This window comes from Leishmania infantum, chromosome 14, assembly GCF_000002875.2.
Source record: "Leishmania infantum JPCM5 genome chromosome 14".
Classification (NCBI taxonomy): Eukaryota; Euglenozoa; class Kinetoplastea; order Trypanosomatida; family Trypanosomatidae; genus Leishmania; species Leishmania infantum.
Genome location: NC_009398.2, coordinates 510,071 through 534,663, shown reverse-complemented (window position 1 = coordinate 534,663; position 24,593 = coordinate 510,071). Strand labels below are relative to the sequence as shown.

At 61.7% G+C, this 24,593-nt stretch overlaps 8 protein-coding genes across 8 annotated transcripts; all 8 read right to left on the bottom strand.

Moving 5' to 3' along the window:
* Positions 1-526: 526 nt before the first annotated feature.
* Positions 527-3,322, bottom strand: LINJ_14_1300 (conserved hypothetical protein; the record flags this gene model as incomplete). The annotated part of the gene is made up of 1 exon (XM_001464272.1): positions 527-3,322. The coding sequence occupies one exon, from the start codon at positions 3,320-3,322 to the stop codon at positions 527-529; it is 2,796 nt and encodes a 931-aa protein (XP_001464309.1).
* A 955-nt stretch (positions 3,323-4,277) lies between these two features.
* LINJ_14_1290 (conserved hypothetical protein) lies at positions 4,278-5,063 on the bottom strand (the record flags this gene model as incomplete). Its single annotated transcript, XM_001464271.1, has 1 exon — positions 4,278-5,063. The coding sequence occupies one exon, from the start codon at positions 5,061-5,063 to the stop codon at positions 4,278-4,280; it is 786 nt and encodes a 261-aa protein (XP_001464308.1).
* A 1,373-nt stretch (positions 5,064-6,436) lies between these two features.
* On the bottom strand, positions 6,437-8,032 carry LINJ_14_1280 (putative phosphatidylserine synthase; the record flags this gene model as incomplete). The annotated part of the gene is made up of 1 exon (XM_001464270.1): positions 6,437-8,032. The coding sequence occupies one exon, from the start codon at positions 8,030-8,032 to the stop codon at positions 6,437-6,439; it is 1,596 nt and encodes a 531-aa protein (XP_001464307.1).
* Positions 8,033-8,754: 722 nt separating this feature from the next.
* LINJ_14_1270 (conserved hypothetical protein) lies at positions 8,755-10,437 on the bottom strand (the record flags this gene model as incomplete). Its single annotated transcript, XM_001464269.1, has 1 exon — positions 8,755-10,437. The coding sequence occupies one exon, from the start codon at positions 10,435-10,437 to the stop codon at positions 8,755-8,757; it is 1,683 nt and encodes a 560-aa protein (XP_001464306.1).
* Positions 10,438-11,328: 891 nt separating this feature from the next.
* Positions 11,329-13,458, bottom strand: LINJ_14_1260 (putative poly(A) polymerase; the record flags this gene model as incomplete). The annotated part of the gene is made up of 1 exon (XM_001464268.1): positions 11,329-13,458. The coding sequence occupies one exon, from the start codon at positions 13,456-13,458 to the stop codon at positions 11,329-11,331; it is 2,130 nt and encodes a 709-aa protein (XP_001464305.1).
* A 1,298-nt stretch (positions 13,459-14,756) lies between these two features.
* LINJ_14_1250 (putative ras-like small GTPases) lies at positions 14,757-15,965 on the bottom strand (the record flags this gene model as incomplete). The annotated part of the gene is made up of 1 exon (XM_001464267.1): positions 14,757-15,965. The coding sequence occupies one exon, from the start codon at positions 15,963-15,965 to the stop codon at positions 14,757-14,759; it is 1,209 nt and encodes a 402-aa protein (XP_001464304.1).
* A 3,671-nt stretch (positions 15,966-19,636) lies between these two features.
* Positions 19,637-20,926, bottom strand: ENOL (enolase; the record flags this gene model as incomplete). The annotated part of the gene is made up of 1 exon (XM_001464266.1): positions 19,637-20,926. One exon carries the CDS (start codon positions 20,924-20,926, stop codon positions 19,637-19,639), a length of 1,290 nt encoding a protein of 429 aa, XP_001464303.1.
* A 947-nt stretch (positions 20,927-21,873) lies between these two features.
* Positions 21,874-22,917, bottom strand: LINJ_14_1230 (hypothetical protein; the record flags this gene model as incomplete). Its single annotated transcript, XM_003392319.1, has 1 exon — positions 21,874-22,917. The coding sequence occupies one exon, from the start codon at positions 22,915-22,917 to the stop codon at positions 21,874-21,876; it is 1,044 nt and encodes a 347-aa protein (XP_003392367.1).
* Between the last annotated feature and the right edge of the window lie 1,676 nt (positions 22,918-24,593).

The following is a 24,593-nucleotide window of genomic DNA, read 5'->3' as shown; positions in this document are numbered from 1 at the left end:
TGCTGCACCTCCCGCGCGTTGAATTGCACAAAATCAAAGGGGCAGGGAGTGGGTGCGAGAAATACAGAGAGAGGCGCGTCGGCGATGCCCATCGACCGGAGGGTGGGGTGAAGGACCAGAGACGGTCAACGGTGTCCAGGGCGAAGTGGCCGCGTAGAGAAAGATGGAAAAGCACCGTCCCACGCCCACGCAGCGCGAGAGTGCGAAGAGCGCAGACGGAAGTTGTTACATCACCTGTGGAATGCCACAGCAAAGAAAGCGCAGAAGCTAAACGATATATATATATATATAAAACGAACACAGAGAGCGCGCGCGCTCTCGCCCGCGGAGGACACTCGGGAAGGCGCGAGTGCGCCACACAGCGCACGCAGAGGCGCTGAGGCGAAACATGCAAAAGCGATCGTTGAGGCGGAGAAAGAGAGTGCGGCGGCGGCGGCGATCCACGGCAGCGCGAGCCGAGATATACACGCATCACTGTACATGGCCACGACCTCGCAGGCTACGGGGCGTGCTTTACGTTCCTAGTTTACATGGGTTCTATCGGAGGCAGCGGCTCGCTATTGGTGCTACGGTGGAGCGACCCTTCCGGGCTGCCGGCTGAGCGCAAGGAGGAGGCGGTAACACCAGCGACGGGCGCCTGACCTCCACCACCGCCCCCAGAGCGGGGCGGTGCATGCTGTTGCTGGATTGTACGGGTGACGCTGTCCTGCGGGTGGTTCTGCGGATTACGGTTCAAGAAGGGGGTCATGGTTGCCGGTAGCGTTCGAGGTCGCATGTTGTCCATTGGCCGGTTGCAGCCAAGGCAGCGGAAGCCTTTGAAGCCAGTCAGCCCATCTGGCGCGCCAGCGCCGCCGCCGATGTTCGCCTCCGACATCCATCCTTGCAGGTTCGCCACGTCCTGCTTTGTTGCCTTGCCGTCAATCATGTCGCGCAGAATGCCGAGCGACTTTTCTAGGGTGTCTATGAGGCCTGCATTCGTCGCGTTCAGCACCTGCTCCACCTCGCGCATCAGTCGCTCCAGCGCGTTCTCAACGTAGTCGCGCTCGGCTTTATTCGCCACGAGGGTGGCGTCGGCCTTGCAGTGGTCTAGTCGCTCGATGCTGTCCATCAGATCTTTGGCATCCTCGCCACTCAGTCCGCCACCGGCGAAGCGCGTGTTGTGCGCCTCCTTCAGAGCGCTCAGCTCGCCCTGCAGCTCGCGGAGCATGCTCTCCATCGCCGCGCTCGGCCTACCTCCCTCGGTGTCGACGAGGTCACGGTGTTGCGCGTTCAGCAGCTCCACGAGCTGTCGCAAGGCGTTGAGCTCGTCACGCAGCTTGTGGAGGGCGCTGCGGTCAGCCTTGCCCTCGCTGATGTGTTCGATATTCGCCTCGGCACGCGAGATGCGCGAGGCCAGATCGGACATTGCCGCCCCATCGCCGGCGCCGACGCTGCTGCAGTGCTGTGCCTTCTCGAGAAGGGAGTCGTCCGGCAGCTCGGTGCGGTTCGCTTTTACCTCGTCCAGTCGGTATGCCTCCTTCTGCAGGCGCTGCAGCTGACCCTGAGCCGATTCCACCTCAGCCTCCACCGACCGCACGCCCTCGCTCAGCTTTCGAATGTCATCCGTCCAATCCCGCTGACCCTCCTGCGCCGCCAGGAGGGCAGCGAGCTGCTTCTCCAGCCCCTTCACGGCGCCCTGAAGGGCGGCGAACTGAATAGCATTCACCTCCGAGGAGCCATCGCCGCCGGTGCCGTCGCCCACCGCAAGCACGTTCGCAAACTGCTCCTGCAGCATGCCCTGGCCGCTCTCCAGCGCACGCACGCGCTGCTCGAGCTGGAGCACGCGCTCCGTGAGATCGGCTACACTGTGCAGCGCGTCCACGTCGTCATCCGTAAGACAACGCGCCACGCGTAGCTGCCTCTTCAGGTCGCCCAGCTCTTCCTGAAGCTGGTTGTCGCGGTGTCGCGTGTGCTGGCGAGCGTCCATGATGTCGCCCTCAACGCGGGCCAATCGCCGAAGCAAGCCATCGAGCCCGTCGCTGTCCACTACCGCACCAGACCGGCTAGTCGCGTCGTCCGATTCCTGGCGGTTTGTACGCAGTAAGTCAACGTCGTCGTGCAACCCCTTCATCTCCCCCAAAATCTCCGCCACGACGCGGTTCAGGTAGGCGATATCCTCCCCGTCGCGGCGGAGCTTGTCAAAGACAGACGGCGGTGTCGCCGGCGAGCCTGTTTCGGAGGCACCCCCAGCGCCAGCCGCAGCGCGAGCGGAGGTGCGCCGCGCCGCACCGGCTGTCATGCGCTTCTCGGCATACGTGCTTGGTCGGCGTAGCTGCGGCTGAACAGATGGCACGGGCTCGATGATAGGCGTGGTTGCCTCACGGTGCTCGCCGGCATCCTCGCCGCCAGTCGCCGCCGTCCACTCGACAGACGAGCCCCACGTTTTCTGGGGCGGTGACGCAGGGGTGTGGGCGTCCTGCAGCACAGGGGAGTCCCGGAGCTGTGGGAAGGAGACAGACGAGCGAGCGTGCGGTCCGTGGGGGCCGTCCACAACGGACACGGCACGACGAGGGCGCGCCCTGCCGCCGGCGGACGTGGGCGACGAGCTCTGCGTGGCCCGAGTGCTGGTTTCGCTGCCGCGAAGGCCGGCCTCTGCGCGCTGGCGAGCATCGCCGGAGTCACAGAAGGCAGCATACGGCGCCTCCAATACCAGCTCGAGTGCCTCGTGTGCCTTGCTCAGGATGATGTCGCCCACCGGCACCGACGACCCCGAAGCCTCGACGAGGTCCTGCTGCCTCTGGGAGGGGGCGGCGCTGCCGGCGCTTGCGCCGTGTGCAGGGACCACGATTCCAGAGGTGCCGGCACCACTGGCGGGCGAGTGAGCGAGAGGAGTGGCGGCTGACTTGCTGACCGTGCTCAGCGACGCGTGGGACGAGGCGCCGGTCATTGCGGCGGCAGCGCTGCTCTGGTGCTTGCGAGCCGCGTAGATCTCGTCGATGGTGTGCCGACCCCGCTCGGCGTCGTCCTGCAGCTCGCCTAGTAGCTCGTTCAGCCGCGACATCTCCTCCCATAGGGCCGCGTGCTCTGCCTCGGCGTCCTTGTCCTCCTTGTCGCCTTTGCGGTCAGTCGCGGGGGACTGAGCGGCGGCTGCCGCCTCCAGCTCCGCCACGTTCGCCGTCAGCTGAGCGATGTGATCGTTCTGAATGGCGTTCTCCTTCTCCAGCCGTACAAGCCGCTGAAGGATGTCCTTGATAGTGAGCTGCAGAGGGAGAAAGGTGAGGCCGACGTCAATGAGCTTCGACAGGTCGACCTCGACCTCCACATCCTGCGTCTCCACTGACATTGGCCTCGTCCCTGTTTTCGTCCGTCTGCCGCGCCTTCTCAGCACGCCTGAGGGCAGAAGGCGGGGCGAGCACACGGAGGAGCAGCAGGAGCTGGCACCGCGTAGGGCGGCTCCCAGTCGACGTATGAGCAGCGAAGGGAGAAAACGTCTCGCCCTCCCCGTAGAAAGTCGAAAAAGGGCGGCAGAGCTGTCTTAGCGGGCACGAAGAAGAGCAGGAGGGAGGGAAGCGTCGAAGGAGAGCAACGTGGGATGGAGGTGTGAGGGGCGCTGAAGCTCAGTCTTCTCTCGCGGTCAAACGTAGAGTCGTTCTTGTCAGAGAATGCGGCAAGGAAGCAGCGACGGGGGTGGGTGGGTGAGGTCACAGCAGTCGAAGAGAAGTGAGCAGCGGAGAGGGTAGGGGCGAGGAGGGGTGGAGGAAAGGAGGGAGGAAGAACGGCAACGTGAGCGAGAAAGAGAGACGGGCAACCGTCCATCAAGGTCGGGCAGCCAACATCGGCCACCGCAACGGGCGTTCACTGATGTAAGGGGCATAACAGTGTGTAGAGGGGAGGATGGGGAGAGGGGTTGAGAGCGAGGCAGGCACAGGCCGACGGGCTCATCATGAGTACTTCACACGCCTTGTACTCCTTCGTCACGTTACGCCCCGCTCCTCTGACATCGCGGCTTCCTCAACTATCTCCGCGCACTTGCCGTGCGTTCGTACGCTCACGCGCGTGACGCCGCGCTGCGCATCCGAATGCATTGCCTTCCTTGGCGTCTCTCTGCATACTTGCGCCCCGGTTCGCTGCCGCCCTCTGCGCACCGGCACAGATATGTACGTACGCGTGCCTGCAAGCACGCACACGCACACACACACACACACGCACACGCGCCATCACCGTAAACACCAGAATTTCGTTAAAAAGGTGTGAAGAGTCCTCTTGCGTACACGCACACACGCACAGACGTCTGCACTTCACATCCGGATGCGGCGCGGCAGCAGTTCGCGCACATCATCCGCTGGCACTAATTCCTTCATCACAAAGTCGCGCAGACGGTGCAAACCCGTTTCGTCTTTGATGCGCAGGCTGTTGCACGTATCGAGCCACAGGTAGTTGTCTGCCTGCATCTTCGCCTTGCTGGGGGTGTCGTCGATGAGCACTGTATTCTGCGGCTGCGCGATAGACGGAAACTGCGCAAACACCTGAGACAGGTCTTTCACTGTGGCGTGATTGTCATCGCTAACGGCCGCGTTGAGGCGACGGAAGTCGTCCACACGCGTGTGCTCGCGCGTCCAGACAAACTCAAAGTGAACTCGCTGCGGCTGAGGAACGTTGATGGCGGCCTCTGGCACGCTCTCCTCATCCGCCGCCTCGGCTGTGGTCGGCCGCCGTTTTTTACCGAAGCGCCCACCGCGCCCGTTGCTGGCGGAGGCTACAGCTCCAGCAGACGTGCTGACAGCTTCCTGCTTAGCCGGTGCTGCCGTCGCGGTTCCTGCACCAGCCTGCAGCGTCATGTTTGACCCAAACACCGCATTCACGAGCGGGTGTGTGTTGCGCGCAGTGGTGGAGCTCCAAATCGCGAGGCGGCAGTGCTCCTGTAGTTCGTTAAGAACCTCGATCATGTGGGGGCGCAGCCACACCTTCACCAAGCCCACAGTGAAGTCCGCCGCTGGCATACCCTCCGGGACGTGGCGTACATGGATGCGCTCCACGAGAGTGCCACGTAGGCCGAACACGAGCAACGGCTTCAATGCCGGCATGGCTGGTTATGTGTGTCTGTGTGTCTGTGTGTCTGTCTGTCTGTGTATGGGTGTGTGCTGTTCCGCTCGTGTTCCTCCGCAGAAGCTTGCGAAGGAGGAAAACGAAACGCGGCTGTGCTGCGACACCGAAAAACGTTAGATGCTTCTGCGTAGGAGCTTGATTAGATTCGTGCGTGTGTGTGTGTCTGTGTGTCTCGATGGTGCGAGCGCGTCCTGCAAAGGCAAGTGCGCGTCAACCAAAACAAAGAAGGGCACGACGCCGAACGGACGCTGCATTGAAAAGATCAGCAGGCGCGCACGAACACCCAGACGGACGCGGCATAAGAAGAAGAGAGTGTGGCGAACAGCGGTGGACAATGTGTGGTGCAACGAGCCGCCGGTGCGGACTCCGGCAAGCGAGTCCGCGGCACTCGTTTTGCCCTCACGGCACGGCATGGTGCCTGCACCGACAGGCAAACGTGGTCATGCGCGAGGAAGAAGACGGCTTGAGTGCCGCATGTTCACCTGCGCCATCCCCAAACGCCTTCCAGCGACGATCAGAGCACCGAGCGCTCATACAGTCACGTTTTCCACGCACGCACGCACAGACACACACGCACACGTATGCACGCACATCAATGCAACGGGATGTCTGCATTCTTATATTAGCGACTCATGTGACGACCAACCAGCAAGGCACATGAAGAAGTCACGCATACGCCCATCTTTCACAGCGCCACTCTACCACGAGCAAGCTAACACACACACACACAGATGCATATATATATATGTGCGCACAACAGCACCTCACCGAGCTCGTTCGCACCACGGCTGCGTCAAGGAGCCGGCCCAACCAGCGCCGTTGGGTGTCGTTCAGGCCCACTGCACCTCCACTGCATGCGGCGCAGGCTAGGGTCCAGGCTTACACTCCACATCACCGCAACGCAGCCAAAGCAGAGCAGCAGGAAGCGGAGGCATATACTCGTTGAGTCAGCGACGCGATTCGTAGTGCGCTGGACCAAGCGTGATCACTACCGCCAGCCTCCTTGGCGCAGCGCCAACCCAGACCGGCTCGCCGGCACCAAGAGCCCGTAAGCCGCAATTCGAGGGCTGGCTGTGCAGGCTGCTCGGCTTCCCAGCAAGGGGCGGGATGCTGGGCCCTGTGATGCCACGGTCAGACGGCCCGGCATCATCAGGGAGCGAAGTCGAAGCGAAGAAACGCAGCCCCAACGGGGGAACTTGATATGAGAAAGAGATGAGAGAAGGAAGATGGCGCAGACGCGAGCAGCTGGCATGGCCCATGCGCGCGCATGCTAACTACGCAGCCTGCATGCTAGCTGTCCACCCTTCCCCCTGTTTGTCCGTCGCCTTCTCTACCTCTCGTTCTGCCAGCGCTAGCGCCAAAGGAAGATGTACCGCTCATACGGCGCCATCGCCGACTCGAATGCCTGCCGACCAATCTGTAGATCGGGTAGACCCATTAGGAACAGCGCCAGCACACACACAGCAGCCGCGTAGAAGAAGAGGTTCACGAGTAGGTACGCCGCACCGCGACGGCGATTGCGCTGCTCCAGGGACAAGACACCAAAGTACAAGACCAGCCAAATCCCAAACGCGGCGATGGCAACCATCCACGGCACCGCGACGTGAGTGGGCATGACCGCGTCTTGGAAGTACTGCCCCTCGACGGCCATCTTTGTGATCCATATGGTCTCCATGCCCATGCCAAGTATCGCCACCCACGCCGTTGTGCCGATGCGCTTGATGCGCGGGTTTGTCATGTACTCGTACAGCTCTCGCAGGCACGAAGTGGCGAGCAGCGCCCACAGGGCCAGTCGACATGTCACAATGTGATGCGTTGGCGCCATATGCAGGATCGCCTTCATTGTAAAGCAGTTCAGCTCCTGAAGCAGCATCAGCAGGAGGATGCCGGTGACCTGGAAGAAGCGCGTCGGGCTCTGGAAGATGTTCCAGTTGTAGCGCTCGAAGCTGCGCGGCCCCAGCTGCTCAAGGAGCCGCTTCGCCTTCCCCTTCACGGTTGGAATCTCCTTTAGAGCGATCCACTTGTACTGCTTCGCGTTCAGCTGCCGCAGCAGCCACATCCCTACCAGCATCCCGCCCGCGTTGCAGATCAGCACATCGAGTACGATATGATCCCACCAGCACTCGCTGAAGTTCGGCAGCACGTGTTGAAAGGTCACCTCCACAACCTCGAAGCCGAGCGACACGGCCGTCACCATGCGCCAGTCCCGCAGTATGAGCATCTTGATGACGTAGCCGAGCGAGTGAGCGAGGAGGAAGACGTCGAAGGAGGTGTGGACAAAGAACCAGGGGTCCTCCTCGGTGCTCATGCGGCAGTCTTGCGCGTAGGTGCGCTCTGGCAGCTTGTTCAACAGGGAAGCATCGTAGTAGCCCATTATCTTCCGCACCGTCTCCAGGTCCTGAAATATCATAAAGGTGAGGAACACCAGATATAGCACGCCAAGCGCCAGGACGGCACGCCACACAGCCGGGTGGGGTCGTACCATTAGGGAGTCGGGAAGGTGTACCGCACCAAAGCCAATAAAAACAAAGGCAGCAGCGGAGAGGCCAACCTTCACTTTCGCCGCCACGCCCATGTTGGGGTAATAGTAGTACCGCAACATGAGCAAGATGGACATAAGAATGCTGAGCAGTATGAAGACGGTGTGGGGGGTATAGGCGCGGTCGCTAAAGTCGAGCTCGCGTGCCCACGGGCTGGCTGGCTTGAGCAGGCGGTCCGCCCGGTGCGTCGACGACACAGACTCAAGCGGGTGATCCGTCAACTGAATGTTCAGCGGGGGCAGGCGAAGCGTGCCGCCCTCCTTGCACGTGCTAGTGCTCCCGTCGCCGTCGGCACCGCGTTTCTCCGACGACGACGGGGGTGTGACACCATCCGGACCGCCCTCCGCCCTGCACGCCGCACGCCGGTCTTCGGCGTCGGCGACTCGGTCATCCTGACCTCGATGCATGCGTGTGAGCCAATGACGGACCTGCGTGATGCGTGATATGTAAGTGTACGTGGAAAAGAGGGAGAAGATGAAGATGTGACGTGAGAGGCGCAAACAATGTAGCGTCAGCACAGTGAAAGACGTCGAGGCGTGCGAGTGCGTGGTGTAAGGGGAAGGGGGCGGGAGGGGGCGTCGCGTACGTCTACGGAATGGCGTGGCGGCAGTGAAGGCGCTGAAGACTCTCGTCGCTCAACGCCAAACCCGCTGCGACGAAGCTGTTCATAGCCCTGAGTAGCCTCCGATAAGGGAAAAGAAGGCGCGCACGCGCACACGCTCGTCCACATGCACGAGCACGCATATGTGCCTATCTATCTCCATAGAAGAAGTCTTTTTTGAAGCATACGTGGGTGTAGTGGGCACATGCACGCGCTCAGCACTGCGCAAGGGATCCATCCTGGCCGGAACGGCTATCCACTCGAGCAAGCCGCAGGGAAGACTTCAAGAAGCAAATTGGAATAGAGAGCTGTCATGAGCTCGGCTGTACGGCGGCTGAGGGGAGAGTGAAGGAGGAAGGTCGCATAGAAAGCAACAGTCATGCGCTTGCTCAGCGAAAACCAATAGCCATCTACGATGGAGGCGGCCGCCGCCCCGAAAAGCTGCCTGCAATGCTCTCCCCCTCTACCCCTCACACACACAACATCCACACACGCATGTTTCTTCACCCTATGCCTCGCGCGCGAACCTCATGGTCCACTTGATCGCTGCCGGGTAGCAGGAGATGGCCCGGAGGCGTTGACGATCAAGGGTACGCGATGAATGAGCTCAGTCGCTCGGATACCGCGTGTGCCACGCCCGTCCTCGGCGGCCACCATATCTGCAGCGACGCCGTGCACGAGAGCGCCTGCACAGGTCGTGTTGAAGGTGTCGTGCATTCGTTGCGCGGCAAGGCCTGCCAGCAGCCCAGTCAGCACATCGCCCATGCCACCGCTTGCCATGCCGGCGTTTCCGGCATCCACGATTGCTGTCTTCGCACTGCTGTGGCAGTGCACAATCGTGCCAGGACCCTTGAGGAGGCAAGTCCCACCCAAAATGGCAGCAAGGCGGCGAGCCGCGGCGAGGCGGTCCTTCTCCACATCTGCGACGCGGCAGGCCAACAAGCGGGCCGCCTCACCGGGGTGCGGCGTGATTATGCTGTTCGGAAGCACCGGCAGGTGTTTACCAGCGCCGGCAGCAGCACCCCCTTCCTTGCCGTGAAGGCGGCCTGCGAGAAGGTTCAGCGCATCCGCATCCAGCACCAGTGTCTTGTCCTGATGCACCTCAGCGTGTCGCAGAGCAGCGGTCAAGGCCGCCTGGCCATACGCGCCGGTGCCAAGTCCAGGTCCGACCGCCAGCGTAGAGGCCCACTCGAAAGCCGCGAGCATCTGCTGCTCCAGCTGCCCGCCCGTGTCCGTCTCCACGGCTGTCACCATCGCCTCTGGGCAGCGCGTCAACAACGGTGCTGCATACTCGGGGCGAGTCAGCACGCGGGTGAGCCCGGCTCCGACCGTCACGCAGGCCTCGGCCGACATGAGAGTGGCACCTCCAAAGCCGTGGTCTCCGCCGACAAGGATGACCTTGCCACATCTGCCCTTGTGTGCCAACGCCGACCGCCTAATGCCGAAGTACTCGTAGACGTCGTCCAGCGCCACGCGGCGGCACAAGGCCGCCCTCATCCGCTCCGGCGCCGTCATCCAATCCTCCAAGCCGAGGCTGCGGTAGTGCAGCTGCCCGACATAGTCTTTTGCCTGCCCCGTGAGCAGCCCAGGCTTCAGGCAGATGAAGGTAGCCGTGTGGTCCGCCTTCACGCACGCGCCGGCAACCTCCCCGGTTTCGGCGTTGAGACCGGATGGAATGTCGATAGCCACCCGAGGCACCGGGAGACCGTTGATGTGCCGGATGACATCCTCGTACTGCTCTCGAGGGGGCCCACAGATGCCGGTCCCCAGCAAGCCGTCCACGATAAGGTCGACGTCGGCGGGTAGCTGCAACGGCGCGCCGGGGTTCATCGTAGTCTCGGTGCCGCCAACCGCCTTCCACGCATGCTGAGCACTTGCCGCCTCCGCCGGCAACGGCTTGCTGTGAGGCATGCACAGCACCGTCACGATCTTCCCGGCCTCGCGGGCGTGTCGCGCGATGACATAGCCGTCACCTCCGTTGTTGCCTGAGCCCACCAGGATCAGCCAGTGTTGCTGCGAGGTGTAAAGGTTTGAAAAGACGTCGTACGCCGCGCGGCCTGCACGCTCCATCAGGCAACTGAGATCGATGTTCTGACTGGCGGCTGCCGCTGGCTCGGCATCGCGCAGCCATGCCGCGCTCCACACATGACGGCGCAGCACCTGCTCAAGCCCGGTGGCGATGCTGCAACGCTCAGAAAGCCGACTCAGCATCTCTGCAGCCCGATACACCAAGGAAAAAGGCGTGTGTGCGTGCAAAAACGAGTATCGGTGAGCGAAGCGCCCTATGCATGCATGACGGTGTATACCAATATGCCTGTGTACATCGCCACGCGCGACTCCGTGTATAGAGAGAGCGAGTGCAGACTGGCTAATTATTGGGGGGAGGGGGGAAGTGCAGCGTGTCACTGGACCCTCGATATCGTTCGCTCTTGCGTTTTATGGTGATTGTGTGTGTGGGGGGGGGGGGAGGGGAGCACGTGAAGGATTGGAGACGGTCAACGACAGCGGGTTGGGGGATGGAGTGGAGGTGAAGATAGGGAGGTGCGTTGACGCAGATGTGCAGTGAAAGAGGCCCGCAGCGCTGTCGAGCACATGCACGCGTAGTGGCACACCCATGCACACGCACAACCGTGGTGCAACGGAAGTGGGTGACAAATTCGTGAAAAGTGCATAAGTGTGTGAGCGCGCGTGCGGCGGGTTGAGCAGAAAAGAGAAGTAGGGACGTATGCGTCCATCATGGTCGCCGAAGCAGCGGCGATGCGACTGGTCGCACAGACAGACAAAGTCGCTCGAGTCTTGTTGCTTTCGTGGGACTCCTCGCCTAGCTCCCCGTCGCTGTACCCCCTCTCCTCCTCCGCCCCCTCCCCCGCGGCAGCAGGATCGGTCGTGCATCAAGTCACTCCTTTCCTCATTCGCAGCGACCCATTGAACTGGCAGATCGTTGGCAGCTTGTCATCCTTACTATGTGCGCCCAGAACATGCGCCAGAGCATCTGGCACCGCATCAGGCACACATGCACACACCACCAAAACATCATTGGTTTTTCGTGCTTGTTTATACGCGCCGCTTCATCGGCGCCGCAGCCTCTCGTGGCGCGTTCACCTAGAAGTCCAGTCCAAGCGCCTGCTCGATGTAGTCGGCGTCTTCCTCCGCCTGCGCACTGCCAGCCGCACCGCTTCCGCTGCCGGCAGCTGTCATCGAGGTCTCCGCCTTGGCTGCCACGGTAGCTTGGCCATCGGTGCCGTACTGATCTCGCGTGCGCTTACGTGCGTGGCTGTCGATACTCGATGCTGCGCCGCTACCTGCACCGCCGTCGTGAAGGCCGCGACTCTTCTCGTTGGCCGAACCGTCAGCCGCACTCGCTGTCGTGCCGGTGGAGCCGCTCGTCGCCGTGCTCGGCTTTGATGTTGTCGTCGACGCCGCCGATGTGCCGTCGCGTTTGGCCGCGTCTGCACATGCGGCAGTGTTGCTGCTGTTGCGCGCCTCCTCCGCCTCGCCGGAGCTCCGTTCCTCCCGCGCCACCGCCGTCTCCTCGACGTGCCCAGCTGCTTCCTTGACGAAGGTCGGGATGCGTGCCATGTCTACAACCGTTATCACTGGCAGCCTCGTGACGCCCTCACGGTACTGACGAAGCTCGCGAACGACAGTGTGGAAGGTACGGATGGCGGGCGCGAGGTCGATCTTGGCCGAGGACACCTTCGTGTCGACGGCCATGCCAATGAAGTAGTGCGCCGTGAACCACGTCGGACCTGAGGGGGCACTGCTATCCTTCGCGTTGATGCTACCAACGAGAGAGCTGCCGCCGTCGCCAAGCTGGCCAGAGGTGCGAGAGCCGACGCTGCCGCGAGTGTGGCTCGACGCCGCCGCCGCGCCAGTGGCTTTGCTTGTCAGTCGCGTGCGCAGCTGCACTTCCTCGGGGTCCTCGAACCGGCGCGGGTTCAGGTGCAGGCGAAGCTGGCGGTAGTCCTCCAGCGTGTGGCCACGTGACGAGGCGTTGCCGGCCCAGAGGATACGTATGCGCGACTCCACGCCGTCCGCGTAGGCCTGGTAGTGCTCCGCATCGCTGCATGAGACCTTGATCTGCAGGTAGTGCTGGAATTTGCCAAAGAACGGGGCCGGCTCCAACACACGCGACCAAACTCCGAACGGGCCGAACTTCGCCTTCGCCTCCGCCGCGCTCATGCCGAGGTCCTTGCTAAGCAGATCGTGGCCGCGCTGGAACTCGTCGCAGAGCTGGCGCAGGTTGGTGAGAGTAACATTGTAGCAGGTATTGCCGTATGGCACCGCCGGCGTCAGCACCGGGAAGAGTGCCATCGCATCCGACTTAGACTCCCGCGGGTCCCAGCCGCGGCCGAGGTGGGTGCGGGCCCGCATGGACTCGGTGAGGTAGATGGCGCGGTTTTCGGTGCCGGTCTCGTGCGGGTTCGGCTTAAACCACGTGTGGTACGTGCGGAAGAAGCGAGTGACCATGCCGGCGGCGTTCTGGTTGGGATAGCATTGGCACACAAAGGCGGTGAGTATGGCCCAGCCAATGCCGGACGGGAAGCCGAAGGTGTTGCTGTAGATGGACCTTGCTTTGCCCCAAGCCTTCACGAAGCGCAAGGTTTGACGGAAAACGGCCTTGTTCGGCACGAGATCCATTATGTTGTGTGCCACTCGCACGGCGTTACAGCTCAGCACGGACTGCTCGTCGAGGCCCTGCAGAAGGTCATCCGTGATTACCTCCGGTACGCGGTCCTGCCGGATCGACCCAAACGAGAGATCGATGTCGATGCCGTCGCACACCATCGCAATGATCGGCACGCGAGACTCACGAATGCAGTGCAGGTCTGTCACCCACGGCTCGCTCTTCAGCCGTGGCGCCAGCGTGTTGAAAAAGTGCTCGCGGGTGATGCGGCTGGGGGCAATCAGCACCATGTCGATATCGCTGCCAGAGGTGTGCACGTTGTATCGGTAGGAGCCGGTGGCAAAGATGCGGCCCTCGACTTGCGCCGCCGCCGCCTCTGGCATGCGGAACTCCGTGATCATCGTGTGGCGAATCCACACCCGCACCACGTTGACGATGCGCTCGAGCACCGACCGTCGACGGTTGGACTCCTCCTCCGGCTCAATGCGGGTGATGCACCACTCGCTAAGGGACACGTCGTGCACCACCTCCCCACCCCTCGGCCCATCAGCCGAGACAATCTTCTTGGCCAAGAAGTCCTTGTCCGTCGCGGTGGTCGACGCCATGCGCAGCACAGAGAGGCGACGGCAAACAAAGAGAAAACGGCTCTGTTTAGGTGGAAAGCAATCCGCCGGCCAGATTCGCCGCGCCTCGAGTGGGCGCTCGCTGGATGGGTGGGTGTGCGTGAGTCTAAGGGAATTTGGTATTCACAGACAGAGAGTCGCGGCAAGCCACTGTAGAAGCAAAGGTGGGTGAAGGAGGCACGTTGCGTCAGACGCCACCACCCCTCCCGGTGTAGAGGCAGGCCTCGCTGCCCGATATATACGACGGATGAGACGTTCTGTGTAATCGCAGTCGGCTGTGACCTCGGCTGTGGTATGTGCGAGGTTGACGGGCAGGCACCAAGAGGGAGGAGAGGAGGAGAGCGAGGAGCGGCAGCGCACGTGAGCAGGGTGCCTCGAACACGTCGGTGAACAGCATACTGTGCGCGAAAAGACGAAGAGGTGAAGAGGGGGGGAGATAGGCAACGTGCCGCAGAACGCAAGACAAAAAGCGAGGGCATTCATGGACATGGCGGCAGGCACGCAAGGCTGGCGGTGCAGACAGAGCGAGGGCGAAGGAGGAACTGAGGCGATGCGCGTCCGTCTCACCCCACACAGGCAGACGCCATGAGCGAGCAGCGTGGAGCTTTTCATGGGCACAGGACATGCTTTCATTAAGGGTGGCCGAGTCCTTCACAAGCACCCGCATAGTGCAGTGTGTTTCCGCGTCTCGTGGGTGCGGGCAGCGCCCGCTAATAGTCGCGCGTCGGTGCGCACGTTTGAGGTGACGGTGTATTAAGATCGGACGCGAAGAGGCAGGAGGCAGGAGACGCTGCGGCAGCGCTTCGATGCTTGAGCCGGGACAAGAGACGCCTATAAGCACATCCGAACATGTGAGAGGGGTGAGCGCACACAGGACAGTGAGCAGCAGCAGCAGCAGAAGAAACCCCAGCGAGCACCAAGACGCCGAGAGACGAGCACGGCAAGAGAGGAGAGACAGCAGCGTAGCACTCCATTACCGCCCAGTTGCGCCAAATCAGAAAAGGGGGACGGCGAAGCGCCGACGTACGGACACACAGACCTACACGCAACATCCGACGCAGAGAGCAAAAGGGGCAAAAGAGTAGCGAGGCAATCGCAGGCGTGAGCGTGAGCACAGCATCACCACACAAGCCTCGATAGAGCAGTGCACTGTTTCTCGACGTGAGGCGCAACACGCTCTTGTCGAGGAGCGCATTCTTTACATCTGCAGCACCCAACGGCAAGCGCAGGAGAAACAGAGCAGGACCCGTGTCTGCGGCGGTACTCTCCGCGGCGCCCGTCTACTTTCGATCCAGCAAGATGTCCAGTGCACAGGGCTGCATCGTCAGGTTCAGCAGGTCCTCCATAATTGCCCGCGATGCGTGCGGACGGCGGCGCGTAGAAGCGACTCGCATCGCGCTCGCTGGCGCACTGCCAGCGCTCAGAGAGCTCGGACAACACGTCGGAAAGCTTTGCGGGCCGCTGCCGCCGCCATGCGTCGTGAGCCCCGCGCTGATCTCCGATATGGTGCTCGTGCTGGCCACCGTCGCCTCCACTAAAAGGTCCAGCACAGACTGCACGAGAGCCTCGAACAACGGGGTGGGGTGCAGCAGCGGACAATGGATGGATGAGTGGCCTCGAACGGTAATGCCCACCGCGTCCTCGACCGACACTTCGAGCACGCTACTCTGCGGAGAGGCGATGGTGAACGGCGGCGGCGTAGGTGATGGAATCGGCGATACCGCGGCGTCATCCTGCAGTCCGTCACAGCTCTCGTGACCACCATTCTCTGCAACAACGCCGGGCAACCTGACCGCGGTACCTGCAGGGCTGCTGCTGGCTTGAGGTGGCGTGTTACAACCGTTGGCAGCGCCGCACATTGGCGCGGCACCCGTCGACTCGCCTGCAACGCCACCCGCAGCCTCAGCCTCAGCAGAGCCGACCAGCATCGAGTGAGAGCATTCGTCCTCCTTCTTCGGGGGCGCTGAGAGGTTCAACGCAGTTGCTGCAGACACCACAGCGGGAAAGCGAGCGGGGCCTGCCCTGTGGTGATGAAGGGGTGCGCTGCTCGAGCTCGAGGTATAATGTGGCTGTCGCATCAGTCCGCAGATCACTACCGGCTGCGGGCCCAGAGCGCTCTCGAGCCCCATCATAATATCTGCCGCCTGCACCAGCGTCACTTTTCGGGACGGGTCATAGCAGAGACCAATCGCATGGCAGTGCCGACACACGAAGCGGCGCAGCTCCCCGTAGCGGTCGGCGCCGCTGAGGTCGTAGATGTGCAGCACGGCCTCCGCGAAGAGGCCGCGGGCCAGCCGCACTGTCACGGCACGCCGCTCAAACCCAATGGTCGGCCGCACCACCATCTGTGAAGGCTTCTCGCCAAGGAAGGCGTGAGCGCTGGCTGTCTTGCCGATACCGCACGGCCCCACAAGCGCCACGCGAATAGGGCTCGACAGCAAGAGGCGAGCACCGAGCGAGAAAGACGACAGTCCTTCACACCGTGCCATCTCCTGCCGTCGCGCAAAGTCAAGGAACTGGGTGTAGTTGTACCGCGCATGCAACGAGATGACGCGCTTAGCCGCCTCGCTCTCCGAGAGCGTGGTGGCATCTTGAATCACCGGCGCACTCGAGAACATGTCGTCTATCAAAGAGCTGCGGGCCCCACTGCCCGAGGAATAGGTGTACCAGCTGGGCCCTCGCTGCTGCTGCATTCGAGACGCCGCAGCACGCGAGTTGAGCGACGACAGTCGCGGCAGCTCGGCCTCCTGAACCCACCGCGTCATATTGTACTGGTACCAGATGATGTTGTCTCGGGACATGAAGTAGAAGTCCGCCGAGACAAGCGACACATTCGCCAAGTCGCGCAGCGTCAGGAAGCTCATGACGTTGACGAGGAGGACGCGCTGGATCATCTTGAGCTCACCGCGGCTGCGGCGGCGCGGCTCGCCGTTTTCTTGCCGAGTAGACACCACCAGCTGGACCTCGTAGGAGCAGCTGGCACACACACGGCATGGCACCGCGGCTTGGGTGGACGGAGACAGTGATGACGGCAGCGCCGTCACCGCCGACGGGGAGGTGAGCGCGTTAGACGGTAGGTGACCGTTTCCATCGCTGCAGACAGGCAGAGGGCCGGGGAACAGTGTAGCGCTGGACGCAGGGGACACATCGAGTCCCTGCGCTGCGGGGGCCTGTGGTCCTCGCCGCATCCCGTTTGGCGACGCACTGCCGTCGTTCGCACACGCGCGGTTAAACTGCTGCGGCTCGGGAGTAACAACGGAGCTCACGGACGTGTTGGCGGTTGCCGAATAGCTGCCCGCCGCCGTACCCTCGGTCGAGCTATTCGCCTTGTTCACAACGGCGGCCGGTATGTACACGAGGTTGTTGCAGCACGAGGAGCAGAAGACGCGCCCGCACATACGGCAGTGATGCTTGCGGTTAAAGAGAGAAAAGCTGTTGCTGCAGCCCGGTGCCATGCAGTTCACCACGTGTGCATCCGGTACCCACTGGTCGAGTGGGATGCAGCGTACCTGCGACAAATCCAGGACGGGCTTCGCCAAGGTGGAGGATTGCACCGCACCACTGCCGCTCATCGCGCTCAAGCTGAGGGCCGAGCACATCGGCGACAACGAGCCATCTGGTGCCCGCCGAGAGGCGGACGCAGCCGCAGACGCTGGCAGGCTGCTCACAGGACCGGCGCGGTTGAGGGCGCCGACCCCACTTGATGTTGTCCGACCGAAGGAGGCCGGAAACGAGTTTGAGGCGGTCTCCTCGTTCGACAGCCCGTAAAGCACGTTCACATGCAACACAGGAGGCCCGCAGGCCCGTCGTTCGTGTATGTGGTTCGGGCATGGCGACGGCATTTCCTTCTCCGTCGTGCCGCTGTGCATTGCGCGCGGACGTTCACCCGTCGTGGCAACAAGGAGAAACAGCCCTTTCGTTGCCTCGGCCGCGGACCAAGGCAGGTGCTGTAAAGCAAGTTGAAGTGTGCCCTGGATGGGCGCCCGCACTCAGACACCAGCCAGCGTCGAAACGCGACAGACGAAGGACAGAGATGGACGCGTGAGACGTGCCCGCTTCGTTCGAAGCGCAGCCGTTTCCCTTCTTCCTTTCGGGGGTGGGGGTTTGTGTCTGGTGCGTGATGTCGCCGAAAAAACTGAACAGAAGCCGTCACAGCACGTGCGCCAGCGTAAAGCGCGCACATGCACCCAGAGATAAGAGGGCAGACGCGAGAGACGGATTGGGGGAGGGAAGCACTTAGGCGAATGCACATCCAAAAGCGGCAGGCACGCGTGCAGAAAAGGAGAGCGCGTCAAGGGTAGCGTCGTCCAGCACGGGTGGAGAGATCAGTGTATGAAACCACAACGAGTCGAATCGGCTATTATTGAGCTGGCACGGCGCTCCCCCTCAAAGACGGCGCGCAAGAGAAGGAGAGGGAGGTTATCGTGAGTGAATGGAAGTAGCGAGAGGGGGGGGCGGTGGCAATGGAGGGATGTCCGACTGGAATGGCTGAGCAAGGACACGTGGGGGCGAGAGTAGACAGCGAGATAAAGAGAGAGGCCGCGCCTTAAAGGATGCGGTCGTGCGCCGGGTGGCGTTCTTTATTAGTGTTACTTCCTTTCTCGCGGCCCTTTACCGCGAAGCGTAATGGCGTTGCAGACGCGTACACAAAGAGGTGCCAAGATGCGCGTGTGCGCACATGTGCGGGTGGCAGAAGAAAAACAGCACGGTGATTCGCCGCACACACGCACACAAGCCCAAATCATCCCACTGTCACCAAGGAGTGGTGGTAATGGTGGCAGTGCATGTGTGTGTGTGTGTGAAGATAGGAAGGAGAGTGGCGAGGGTGTGTGTGTGTGTGAGGTGTGGAGACGGGAGCACCTCGCAGATATAGTAGAAGCGACAGTTTTTAGCAGTGGGATGGGCAAGGAAAGAAAGGGGCAGAAGGAAAGGAGCAAGGAAGAGGTGGATGGGTGGTGGACGAGGCGAAGAGCAAGACGAAAGACACGATTGGTATGTGTGGTGGGGGGAGCACTAGGAACAAGACGCTGCGGCCACCCACGCATGCACGACACAGAGCGAGAGAAGGAGGGCGGCTGTCTCTCAGTGGTCCTTGCGCTGACAAGCCGCTCCATGGCGACGCGATGCGCGAGGAGGAGCGTTCGAAGAGTACAACAGGGATGCGGGAGGTGAGAGAAGCGGGGGAAGCCGAGCCCACGGCAAAACGACGATAGGCCCACACACTCGCAGACACACACACACACACGAGGGCGCGCTCCCCCTTGAGGTCTGCCATGGTGCGTTCTTCCCATCTTACTTTTTTTTGGCTTGTTTGGGGGGTTCCTTCCGTTCCTCCACTTCACATGCTGAGTCCTGCACGCAGTACTTGACGCTCCGTTGCTTCTCCAACTACAATACATCGGCTTGCCTGTATCTGGCTGCCACCACCGCTCACACGCGCGCGCAAAGAAAGAGAGCAGGTGGGAGAAGAGAGAGATGGAGGGAGGCAGGGCCGCTCATCCCGTGGCGCGCGTAGGCACAGGCAGGCTTAGAAAGAGAACGAGGGAGAGCAAGCAAGGCAGAGAGGAGGAGCCGAGCGAGGCACGGTCGCCTGGCACCCTCGCCGCTTACCGCGCCTCACGCGCCAGCACTCGCGCGCAGCTCAAGCGAGTGGGAAGGGAATCTTTTTCCAATATGTCTGACCGTTTCGGCGGTTCAGAAAGAGAACAAAGTAAATATAAGGCAAGCTCACGCGCCTCGCAACACGCGGGTGAGTAAGGGCAAGAATGGAAGCACACGCCCGCACACGCCGTCCGGCGCCCCTCGAGGCACCCGGCCAGCGCACACGCGCAGCGGGCACAGCAGTGCCCACATACACACACACACAAACCAGGCCGCCTGTTGCAGTTTGCCGCGGCGCATCGCCTCGCCGCCAGCGCACCGACCCGCCCTCCTTCATCCACCGCGAGCACACAAACACGCGCCAGCCGGGCAGCCGAGGCGCCACACTATCCATGTTATTTTCTTTTTTGATGGCAGGCGCTAGACCCGCGGCACAAAAGTGCCGTGTATGCACTCCGCGACGCAGCAGTTGCACCGTCAGTGGAAGTGTAGAGTCGAGAGGGGCAAGAGAGGATCAAGAAGCTGCGCACGGCGGCGATAGGTGCCCGAGAAGCACGTCTTACGCCCAGCCGGGGTAGCCGTACGTAGCCGTGGAACCGATCTCCTCCTCGATGCGCAGCAGCTGGTTCAGCTTCGCAGTGCGTTCGCCGCGGCACGGCGCGCCAGTCTTGATCTGGCCGGTTCCCAGGCCCACGGACAGGTCGGCAATGTACGTGTCCTCCGTCTCGCCGCTGCGGTGCGACACCATCACAGACCACCCGTTCTCCATGCACAGCTTCGCCGCTGCGATCGACTCACTGATCGTGCCGATCTGGTTGATCTTCAGTAGCAGCGAGTTGCACGCAGACTTCTCGATCGCCATCTTCACACGCTCCACGTTTGTCACCGTCAGGTCATCACCGACGATCTGCGCCTTTCCGGCGAGTGCCATCGTAATCGCCGAGAACTCGTCAAAGTTGTCTTCCGCGAACGGGTCCTCGATGGACACCAGCGGGTACTCCGCGACCCAGCGCTCGTAGGTCGCCTGCAGCTCCGCCGCGGACACGTACGTCGGCTCGGGGTTCTTGAATGTCAGGTTGTACATCTTCCTCTCCGCGTCATACGCTTCGCTTGCCGCGCAGTCCATGCAGATCGCGAACTTGCCCTTGTGCCCAGCCTTCTCAATCGCCTCCATCAGGATCGGCAGCGGCTCGTCGATGTGCTTGATCGGCGGCGCGAAGCCGCCCTCGTCGCCGACGTTCACGGCGTCCTGGCCGTACTTGCTCTTGATGATCACCTTGAGCGCGTGGTATACCTCCGAGCCCATGCGCAGCGCCTCACGGAACGACGTCGCCTTCGTCGGCGCGATCATGAACTCCTGGAACGGCAGCACGTTGCCGGCGTGCTTGCCACCGTTGATCACGTTGAAGCACGGCACAGGCAGGCGAATATCCTTCGTCCCGGCGAGGCCCGCGATGTACCTGTACAGTGGCACGCCAGCCTTCGCCGCAGCGGCCTTGCTGATCGCCATCGAGCAGCCCAGGATCGCGTTCGCGCCGAGCTTGCTCTTGTTCTTTGTCCCGTCCAGCTCACACATCATCTTGTCGAGGCCGGCCTGGTCCGACTCGTCCTTGCCCACAAGCGCCGGCGCAAGGATCTCGTTCACGTTCTTCACCGCCTGCGTGCAGCCGGCGCCACAGTAGCGCGCCTTGTCGCCGTCGCGCAGCTCGCACGCCTCATGCACGCCAGTCGACGCGCCGGACGGCACAGCGGAGCGGAAGACGCCGGCCTCCGTCATCAACTCGACCTCAACGGTCGGGTTGCCGCGGGAGTCAAGCACCTCACGGGCGTAAACCTTTTGGATCGGCATGCTGACGGATGGGTGAAGCGGTTGGAGGAAGGGGGAGATGTTGTTGGTTATAAAGACTCTGTCCAGGTGATGTGCACAACGTGATCAGAGGAAAAGATGAGAATGCACAGGTGAGGTCGGAGATACAGCGTAGAGAAATAGTTGCTCGAGCGTTGCAGACTACGAGTGTGCGTGTGTGCGTGTGGGGCGTTGCACCGATGCAGGGGCAGAAACAGCGACCCCGTGGACAACGGGTAGCGTACGTGAGGGCGTTGAAGTGAAGGGAGATAGTGATAGGAGGGGGGTGCACGGTATGAATGAAAGCACAGGAACGTCCGCAGCTGCGTCCCAGGAATAGCCGCGGATACCGCGTGGCTGTCGGCTAACGCAGCCACCACTTCGCATAGCAGTGGTGGGTATTGGCAAAGCCATCTGTGGTTCTCGGAAACTACGGTGATATAGATACGCAAGACAAGCTTGATAAGGGGGTACTGCGCCAACGCGCTGAAAGAATTGCTTCCGAAGATCGGCTGCACCTCGAGCGCCGCGTACATCCCTCCCTTCCTCCTTTGAGACACTCGGCATCGCATTTCCTTCAGCCACCCCTCCGCGGTGAAAGCAGGCGTGGGAGGCCTTTGCAGCCAAATGCACAGTAATGGGGTCGGTACGATCTGCCCGTCGGTCCATGATGTGCGCGCTCACTTCTTCCGACCATACGCGAGCGTCCTTCGGTGGTTTGCTTGTGCACTTTACGTTTACACTTGAAATTTACATGACGACAAGCGGCAGCCACCGTACACCGCAAGCGGAAGGCCGCACCACAGAGGCACCCGCCTCCACACGCATGCCCGCATACTCCGCCACGTGTGCCGAGACGTGAGTCGGCCTGCCGCAAAGAAGAAACAAAGCCGGCACGCACACACACACACACACTCGCACACACGCAGCACGCTTCTCGGCTTACCTGCTCACGCAACTTCCTTCCATATCATGCCACACGCACCGATGAACCGCATCGCTCGCACGACGCGGTCGTCACGGTCGCGAAAAAGAATGGCGGCGGTGGCAAAGAGAGAGCGGTCCTCAAACTGGATCTCCACTTGGGGCGGCGAAGAGACGACAGCAGCCGCTCCTTGCGATGGAGGTGACGCAACTCCGTCCAACGACGACGTCGCAGCTGCGTCGCTGCTCAGTGAGGCTGGCGACGCTACGTCCTTAGGGTCAGTCAGCTGTGCAGCAGCAGCAGCAGTAGCGAGCGTGGCGGCATAGCGATGGCTCTCCTCAGCGATGCTGTTGAGCTGCTCGCTGAGTAAGTGCATAGGAGGGTGCTCGCGCAGCGCGCGGAGCTCTTCCAGCTGCTCCGACGGACTACGAATCGTCTCGACGACGGTGTCGTCCGGCAAGTGGACGCGGTCGCGCGCAAACAAGAGGCGCTTGCGGGCCACACGCTCTTCATCATCGCTGCCCTTCTTGTAGTTGAAACGCTGCGCTGCCCACTCGCGATCGCGCTCGCTTCGAAAAACTGTCGGGATGACCTCCGGCGCCAATGATGGAGCTCCTCCTTTCGCGCCTGCCCCTCCTGTCGGTGAGGACGTGCTCGTCGCCGTCGGTGCTCTCTTAGCAGGCTCTACCTTGGAGCCGGGCTCTGTCGTGCTACTCACGATGATAGGAGGGAACCACGCGTTGAAAGGCGCATCCAGGTGCCGCCGCTCGGCAACGTAGCGCAAGAAATGACCCTCGGTTGGTCGGAGAAGGAACAGACCGTAGATGGAGAAAGCGGGCACGACAAGGCGGCGCAGCCACCGAAATAGAAGCTCTTTGCGTCGGATCTCCGCCGCACGAGCTAGCCGCGCCGCGCTTGCTGCGCCGGCGTCGGTGTCGCTTGATGTCGACGATGACGCGGTTGGGGTGCTGGTTATGCTCCTGCTGCCGCAGGTCACGCCACTACAGTGCGGTTCAGCTCTCCGGGTCCAGTGGCGAGTCAGATGCGCACTGCCTCTCAGCTGCCCCATCGGTCCACTTCAGCCCACGGTGCGCCCGAACACTCAAAGACCGCGAGGGAAGAGGACCTGTGTATGGTATGCGTTTCCTTGAGCGGCACCTCTGCGCTCGTGTGGGTGTGGGTGCGGGTGTGCGTACGTGTTTGTTTGTGACGCGCTACTGCGTACTTGTCCTCCTCTCCAGTCGTGTCAAGTTGACCCATGTACATGGCGGTGGGTTTCGGCAACAATAAGCGGCAGTGAGGAGACCAACCAATGCAGGCGCAACACGCGGAGCAACAAGGTGATAAGGTGGCGGCAATGGCGCGAACAGTAAGAGGGAGTGGGCGGAGGAGGTTCAGCGAGGCATCGCCTCGTCAGCTGGGGATCACGGCAGGAACTGCCCTTCCTTATCGACAGGAAGGCTTGGCACGCAGCGTCGACGTGTGCAATTGGAAGCAGGTGAAGATTTACGGGCACTGCGCCACTACACCAACCCCGTGTCGCCTCAGCGATGCCGCCAGAGACCATCTGACGGGCAACGTGCGCGGGGACGAATGGAGCATAGGCCGTTCGCCCAAGACAGCCAGGCTCGGGCTAGCATGGAGTTTCGGCGAATAGCGAGTGCAGCTGCAACGACGCCGCTGCTCGTTTCCTCTTCACTTGCGTCCCTCCCTTTGTGTTTGCCGGTGTGCGCGGATAAGGTGCCGACTGTGCATTCCGCAGCGGTACATTCTTCGCTTCTGTGTCTCTGGGTGATGTCGCCTTTGTGTGTGTGTGTGTGTAGGGGAGGGGGGGCAAGGGAGAAGCCGGATCGTGTGTGATGCATGCGGATCCTGGAAGGGACATCGGCACGGACACGCACACACACACACAAGCAACACAGATGTAGCTGTACACGCACACCAACTGTGCAATGGCGAGAGGGAGAAGCACAGAGGGGCAACAACTCAAGCAACGCACCACAAGAGCACGGCAGATGCGAAGAACAGCAACACGGCAATGAGCGGCGGATGTCAACAAAAAGGGCGCCATAGAAAAAAAAATAGGGAGAGCAATGCAGAACAACTGGAGGAGGAGTGGGTTCCCGACACCATCACCGCTCACCGTCCCCCACCCCTGCTCGCTCCGCATCCCTACTACCGTGATCCTCACACACGTGTTTGGTTGGCGGCCGCTGCCGAGCGCGCAGATTTCAGGCGCTGCCGCAGGGCTAGAAATGAAAAGAGGGCCTGTGGAGAACAGCGGGGCGACGAGGAGGCTAGGAGAGAGTACCGTATCACGCGTGTGCACCCACATAAGAGAGAGGAAAGGGCGCCAGTTTCACACCGAGAGAGGGGGGTACAACACAAAACAGAACGGAAAACGGTAGAGGAGCGCGCACCCTTCCCCCGCACCCACAAACGGATGAAGAGAGGCGCTGATCGGGGGAAAACAAAAAAATCAGAAAAGAAAGGAAACACCCCGATCCCCGGAAGGCAGCGCGACGCGGAAGCGCGGCGAGGGCCGACAGCACAGGGCAGCGGCGGCGGCGGTTGGGTGAGCCAAGAGAAGGGAAGAGGATGGGCGTGGAAAGAGAATGGCAAAGGAGCAACGCCAAGAAGAAAACATCAGCGCCGCACGAAAAGACCGGTAACGAGCACACGCACAACGACGTAGTGCAGATGGAGACAATCAGCGTCACAACAACGAAAAGAGATGGGCAAAAG